We start from the raw sequence: 7,846 nt of genomic DNA on the forward strand, positions 1-7,846 counted from the left end.
AATAATATATTCATGTTATCACCATGACTCATTCAGTTTCTCAAACCTAAACATTATCACTTCAGTCTCTTATATTTTTAAGTTGACTTCACTCTATTGAAACCCATTTTTTGACTGTTTAGGTTTACTATTTACCTCAAAATCAAAAATATTTCATTTGTATGATTCAAATAAAAAACTACTCAAAAGACAATTTCAATGCAGATTCCATTTATTTAAGAATTCCATTAGAATTCTAACAGAACAACATCCCCAGCAATCCGGTTAATACAGAACATCAAAGAAATAACAACCTTTTACCACTTCAACAAAGGTAATAATACTCAAATAACAAAATAATAGGCCAACATAAATAAAAGCGAAAAGCTCCATTGCTTGCTTGAGTATTAACATGCTGGCAGTACCAACCATGAGATTTGGAAAACAGAATGCTTACTCATCCATCATCAGCAATTTATTTTTAAGGCTAAGCAGCAGTCTAGGAGGTAACCGCTTCAGGTCTTCCAAACCCATTATAATTTTTTGAATGAAATTAAATGTGTAGGACAATTTCTTTGGATAATCGAGATGAAGTGCATAAATTAAGCCAAATAGCCAAATTATGTCTCTGTCAACTCTGCTATATCACACACAATATCTCCGTCAAGAACTATAGAATGGATAGCAGGACCAAACTTCACAAGGGAGTCTGTATCACCCGAGACAGTGAGAATAGCTACAGCTGCATCGGAGAAGTCTGGCAGGTCAATTTCTTCTGCCTGAAGAACATGACAGTAATTAGTTAATGAGTAGAGTAGTCAATGAAAAACACTACATGTGTATTTAATATAATATGAAATACCAGTGAATGAAAAGTTGGGTAAAATTCCCAAATATGACATTCTTGGTGAATTACTGTAGTATGATTTAATTGATATTCTGTTGGCTAGGAAGATGGTTGTGGTTGTTGTCTTTTGGCTGCAAGGTAGTATCAGAGAGGGCTGAATAGAAATAGAGATATATAGAGAAGACAAAGTAAAAAAAGAAGAAAGAGTGAAAGAGAACACACAATTTAATCAAAAACTTACATTCCAGGTCTTAAAAAATCCATCTTCCCACAGGAAAATCCAATTTCCCTTCTGCTGTTGACATTGACGTCTTCCTAGAAAGACAGAGGGATTGTGGGGTAATGGGAAGACAAATCAGCAGAATATTAATCCTATGCATAGACTATAGTACAGGTGACATGTAAATACAAGATTAACTCCTTCACGCTCCTGATATGCAACCTCCTGCTCTGTCTTTCTATGAAATCGTGAGAGATGAATGTTCAGTTCATTAATAGACTGGAATGAGCAAATGCATGAGTGGTGTATGCATGGTAATGGGCTGACCCTTGAAAACTGACTGTGATTTAACTAATAATGGCAAAGTAACTGAGTCTGAGTCTCGGAAGAGGCGTCACATGACCTGCATAGCCAACACATTTTGAAAATGGCACATAAAATAAGTCTAAGGTGTCATCCCTTCTTTGATACAAAAACATCACTCAACCCTAGCCTTTGTGTATCCCTGTGGAGATATGCAAAGGGATAACATTAGGCTAGGCTATTCTCATTGGTAAATAAATGCTTACAAAATATCACTATAACTTATAATAATATAGGCTACACGTTGGCTACATTGTGACACTAGTAAATGGAGGACAAGTAAGTTATCACTTACCATGGTGTGATGGTTCCTTGCACAGAACTGAAAACATGTAACACAGCCATCTGGTCCTGAGGAGGAAAATATTATGAACAGTATTATTTCACTTTTTTGAACAAAAGTCAGTCAGACAGTCTCTTCATCTCTCTGTATAAAAACTGGAATTGACGTCAATATAAGACATATGCTATTGCTGCAGGGTTATTCTTCAACTATGAAGTTGTCTCTTTGACCTGGTAATTTTCAGAAAATGTAACATCTTTCAGTAAAAATCTTTTTGCATGGTTTAATTATCTACTCTTTCTAGAAACTTGCCCTAATAGTGGCTGTAAAGATTTTACTTGAATAACATATATTTTTGACATTTTATTCCAAAAGTCTAACTGTCATTTCCACTATAAGTAAGTATATATACTCTTTTGATCCCGTGAGGGAAATTTGGTCTAATTCCAATGCAGTGAGCTGCTTGCTACAGCCACGGTCGGGGAGTTAGGTGCCCTGCTCAAGGGCATTTCAGCTGTTCCTACTGGTCGGGGTTCGAACCAGCAACCCTCCGGTTACAAGTCTGAAGCCCTAACCAGTAGGCCACGACTGCCCAATCACATGTTTCCAAAACACAACAAAACGTGTGTTTTCAAGCAAAAATAACATCTACTGTTCCAAATGTATTTTATTAAATATTACACATATCAGCCAAAATATTCAATTTATTAATTTTCCAGAAATGTTGTATGTTTTAGTTGTTGTAGTTTACAACACTGTTGGGGAATACAGTGCTGTATTATACACTTTTAAAATGTTAAAAATGTTTTTCATAAATCCCCAAATGTCATAGGCCAGTAAGTCTATTTTCTGCAGGACAGGCTACATTGCATTGGTTCTTACTTTGTAGGCCTTGTTTGTCCATATTGTCAACAGAAATTAACTGGAAGTTATACTGTTGTGAACTACCGGTTCTTGAAGAGGTTTTGCATCAAATTATTATTTTTTTGGAACAAACTAAATTATGACACATCAGTGCTCCAAATCAATGGCTTCATGCGTCGTAACTTGACAGGGACAACAAGGAAGCGATCATCCTCAGCTGCAGCCCCCCCCCCCCCCCATGTGATGTATAGGAAAACGTATCAACACGTAGGCCTAGACTATGTTGGGAGATATAGGCTATTTAACGGTTCATCAGCGTGAACAAATAAAACATAGGCCAACTATAAAAAAGAGTTGGTATAATCCATGTAGACTCTATGGCTTTCATAAAGTTGGTTTGAACTAAATGAGTGACATTGTACTTTATTATCCTTGATAAAATTCCTAAAAGTTGATTTACTTCGTGTTGGTTTAAAAAGCCGGCTTATGTAACCAACCAGGATGCTGCAATCGAAAGAGGTGGCGCAGGTGGTTACCGCACTTGCGCAGTAGCCTACAGTTGAACATCCACATCAGGACCAGAGCTGTCAAAGGCGCAGGGCAAAGTGTGTGTATTGACAATTATGATAAACAACAAGGACGGGATACGTGTGGTTATTTATCCACACGCTTTGGAGAATTTGATCATTTGAGGAGGAGCGCATGTTGACATAGTCAGACACTAAAAGAGTTTATCGGATGAATACCGAGAATGGACCACGAAAGCCAATGTGATCGTCGGGTGTGATTGTATTTGTGTTCAAGTCGTCTCTCTAGCCAAGGTTGATATCCTTTGTCATCCGAAGGACAACAGATTTTTCGGGCGTTCGCGTCCAATGTAACTCGGTTTCATGGTTAAATGGTCGCTTCTTCCTACTAGTGGGATACACATCAGTGTTTTGCCCTACTCGGTCTCCGTCGTAATGGCTGCTCTCTATCAGGGCACGGATGTATCCTCACCAGATAAGTACCTAGCGTTGAAAGACGTGAGGGAGGTAAAGGAGGAAACGACGCTGGACGAGAAGCTTTTCTTACTGGCCTGCGAGAAGGGTAAGTTTATGACGCTCAATCAACACGTGAACATATGCAATATCATCGACAAGAAAATTAGATCATGTCTTTTCTCAGTAGGCTACAGGCTCCACTGTTCTACCACTTTTGTTGCTGCAGAGAACATTGGAACTTGATTATCTTGAGTAGCCTATGCTATAAAGCATCCAATTTCTCATTAAATCCAACACACAATGACACTGTGTAGGCCTACATAAGCTATTCATGGTCTCTGCTTTTTAGGTGATTTATCAAAAGAATGTATGAAGTAAAGCTTCAAAATCTTCTTAATGTTCTTAAAAATACATATAAAGATGACTGATTACTGTTTGATTTTTAGATGCATTAATATTACAATGACCTGACTATTTGAAACTAATTCAGTGGATTACAGCATCAGATCAATAAGAGCTGAGTTGGAGTTGTGCTTCTGCAGATTGTGCCTCACATGAATTGTCTCGCTGTAGAGAAACCTCCCAAGAGGGAGCAGAGATGATACGGTTTAGTGTGGGCTGTGTTGCTCAAACAGACTTCAGCTCTGGTGTTTTAATACCATATAAAGTCAGCTTTAAAGGGGTTCGCAGGAAGCTCTTGCCTTTGTTATTGTTGTACTCTGAACTTACCAAGAAGCAGAGCTGATACTGGGGTTTCATCTGAATCTGTTGGCTCATGGGTTGGTGTGTGCCTTTGTAAAAATAGGATTGGGGAGAAAGAAGATGAGCAAGTGAGAGAAAGTGGAAATAGAAGGACTGGCAGAAAGTTAAAATGTCTTTTTTTCCCACCCCTACGCTGTTGAAAGGTGACTACTACATGGTGAAGAAGCTTCTTGAAGAGAAGAGACATGGTGAGCTGAACATCAACTGTGTGGATGTGTTGGGCAGAGATGCTGTCACTATTTCCATTGAGAATGAGAACCTGGACATCCTCCAGTTGCTGTTGGAGCATGGCTGCCAGGTAACAAACGCATGTGCAACACACACACACACACACACACACACGCACACACACACACACACACACACATCGTGCACCTTGTTTTAAACAACATTGCCTTTGTATTCATCGCTGTTGCCTTTGCTGTTTCTCACTGTTACTTCCAGGCAACGGATGCCTTGCTGGTGGCCATCGACTCAGAGGTGGTTGGAGCGGTGGACATTCTCCTCAACCACCGACCCAGAAGGGCCTCCAAGCCTTCCATGGCCGTGAGCTCACCATACTAAAATATTTAGTGTTTTTACACGTCCTGGAAAACCTGGAATTTAAGTGAAAACACTTCATTCAAATGACCAGATACCCTGGAAATAATCTACATTGGCCTGGAAAGCCTTAATTACAATAAGCAACTGGCTTGTTACAGTAAAGATTCATTTGACAACTTGTGGCCCAATGCTGAGAATTCGATTCCATTACAATAGCTTAATTCATTTGTATGACACAGCATTGTTGTGCAGCATTTGTCATTGGGAATAATAGATTTGAGAACACGGTCAGTGTAAGTCCCATTAGGAAACAGGCTGTTTGTCCATGGAGAAGAGGTGTTGAATTGGCGCTGGGCTATGACGACTGGTGTGGGCGCCTCTAGATGCTAGCACTCCTGCGATGCACCTCACAATGCCTGGTGGCCCCTGTGTAGTTCCTACACTTGGCTTGGTCAGTGATGACCAGAAAAGTTACTTACCATTATGAATTACAGTAAATACAATTAGGCAGGAATAGGAATGGGACCCAGGTCATCTGCATTGAAGTCAGCAAAGCTGACCATTTTATGGCATTTATAATGTTGTGGTCACAATTGGGAGCATCCTATTAATGAACTACAAACATGGATCATTAGTAATAATGTCAATATTATTGTCATGGAATTCCATACCAATAGTCACTTTGATTACATTTACCTTGATCCGTGTCTCAAACTATGCTGTGCTTGGCTCCTCGAATTTGATGGAAAATGTCTTGAAAACCCTTGAAAAACCCTTGAATTTGATGTTGGAAGATGAATGACTATGATGTTATTATGCTAATATCTAAATTGCTCATGCTGATTCAATTCTAATTGAATCTTCCGTCCTTTCAAATGGCATGCTGCTCTGATGATGCTTGACTGTTTGTATAAGCAATGTGCCACACTCTTAGAACCCCCTGATGATAAGCCATTATGGCTGTTATTGTGGAGTAGGAATGTGACCATCATATCCGCCTGCCCTGCTCGTTTAGTTGGGCTGTCAGTTGAAGATGTAGCTGCAATTTATTTGGATTAAGTTTTACAAGCCAAGATCTGAGATGCTTTTTTTTTCATTGCAATCATAGTAAGTTGATTAAAGGGGAAACCATCAGATATGAGAGCCTTGAAAGAGCTTTTGAAAAATGTTTTCTTTTGCCAGATGACAGTGTCATGGCAAAAAAAATCACTGTTTCAAGTAAAGAAAGCAATGGTCACTGAAGAAGAAAACAGCCATTACATCATTATTGCATGGGTTGGCTGAAATGCATACAGTACGTACATTACTAGCATGTCAAATCCATTGACTGGTCTGATATGTGCAGCGTTCATCTTGTTTCTTAAAACAATACCCCTTCCAAGAATTTTCTTTGCAGCAAGACTTGCTACATTAATCTGCCATAAGACATGATGAATTACCATGTTCACAATGTGATGACATCAGGCAGGTTTTTAGGACTTTCTGTTATCTGACTCCTCAGAAACTGATGCAGCGCATCCAGAATCCAGAATATTCCACCACCATGGATGTGGCGCCGGTGATCCTGGCTGCCCACAGGAACAACTATGAGATACTGACCATGCTGCTGAAGCAGGACATCTCTCTGCCCCGACCACACGCTGTCGGCTGCGAGTGCACGCTCTGCAACGCCAAAAACAAGAAGGACAGCCTGCGCCACTCCAGGTGGATCCCTGTAGTCACACAACACAAACATACACACATGTTCACAAAACACACATGATGCACATACTGTACAGGCTCTGTATATATTCATAGGTATATATACTCAAGTATGCCTATTTATGTAAGGGATAATGCCCGACGATGTGTCCATTATCAGAAATAAATGGACGACGCGGAGGCGTGAACCGTCCGACGCGAAGCGGATGGACGCATCGAAGGGTATTATCCCGTTTATACCATTGTCACTTACGAAATAAATAAATATGAAATCAATTATTAATACTAAATGAGTTTTAGAGCTAAAATCGTTAGTTTTTTCAGCTGTTTACAGTTTATTCCATTATTGCAAAGCCTGCCTCCAGGCTCAACCGTCGTCCTACAATCGTTATAGTTACCATTCATAAGCATTGATATGGAACAGCGATTAAACTTTTTTTTACCAGATCTACTTCATAGGTGTAGTATATCACTTTTTAAACGACACCCTTTTCAACCTAGACCATGGTATAAACCAAAGATTCTAAAACAGAGCTCCGCTCTAGAATCTTTGGTATAAACCCCCATAAACCATAAAGCCAATTACACACAAACATAACCAAAACCACTCCTGGAGTACAGAGGTGATTATGTCTTCTTCTCAGTCTCTGGCATGTTAGAAGAGAAAGACCCATCGCTTAGCAACAGTGGGTTTGCAACCACAACAAGCGAGAGCAACCTAAAATGCTTACTGGAAACCCAACAGCTTTTATTGCATGGCAGCTGATGGGACTGTTAGCAAACGCTGTTCCCTATCCTACCCGTCTATAAACTTGATCTATATGAAGTAATGAGACACATAAATGACAACCATTCTTGCTGTATGATTCATGCAACCCATGTTACTCCTCCCTCTCCTCTCTCATCTCCTGTCCCTCTTTAACGTTGCTCCCCCCAACCTGAGCCCAGGTTCCGTCTGGACATCTACCGGTGCCTGGCCAGCCCGTCTCTGATCATGCTGACCGAGGAGGACCCCATCCTACGGGCCTTTGAGCTCAGTGCTGACCTGCGCGAGCTCAGCTTGGTGGAAGTGGAGTTCAGGTACGCTACACACACACACACACACACACACACACACACACACACACACACACACACACAGACACACACATACACACACACACACACACACACACACACACACACACACACACACACACACACACACAGACACATATCTCTTACCAGTAACTACTGGATAAATAACTCAGTTGCACAATTGAATGCAAATATAATAACATTGTTTATTTTACCACTAAACA

The 7,846-nt window shown here is 40.2% G+C and overlaps 1 protein-coding gene across 2 annotated transcripts in view; it reads left to right on the forward strand.

Annotated features, from left to right (window-relative positions):
• The first annotated feature begins 3,432 nt into the window (after positions 1-3,432).
• The window catches only part of trpc1 (transient receptor potential cation channel, subfamily C, member 1), a 23,391-nt gene continuing 18,977 nt past the window's right edge, over positions 3,433-7,846 (forward strand). The window contains exons 1-5 of one of the 2 annotated variants that reach the window (XM_076291237.1): positions 3,433-3,645; positions 4,445-4,599; positions 4,746-4,847; positions 6,346-6,548; positions 7,494-7,625. In XM_076291237.1, the coding sequence (XP_076147352.1) occupies positions 3,447-3,645; positions 4,445-4,599; positions 4,746-4,847; positions 6,346-6,548; positions 7,494-7,625 (791 nt within the window). In that variant the 5' untranslated portion in view covers positions 3,433-3,446. The remainder of the gene's footprint in view (positions 3,646-4,444; positions 4,600-4,745; positions 4,848-6,345; positions 6,549-7,493; positions 7,626-7,846) is intronic. The other variant, XM_076291238.1, reaches the window with a different exon arrangement.

This window comes from Alosa pseudoharengus, unplaced genomic scaffold (genome assembly GCF_046254945.1).
Source record: "Alosa pseudoharengus isolate Yale_2024_CS ecotype anadromous, Long Island Sound unplaced genomic scaffold, YU_APseudo_1.1 YU_APseudo_1.1_scf_18, whole genome shotgun sequence".
In the NCBI taxonomy this organism is placed as follows: domain Eukaryota; kingdom Metazoa; phylum Chordata; class Actinopteri; order Clupeiformes; family Clupeidae; genus Alosa; species Alosa pseudoharengus.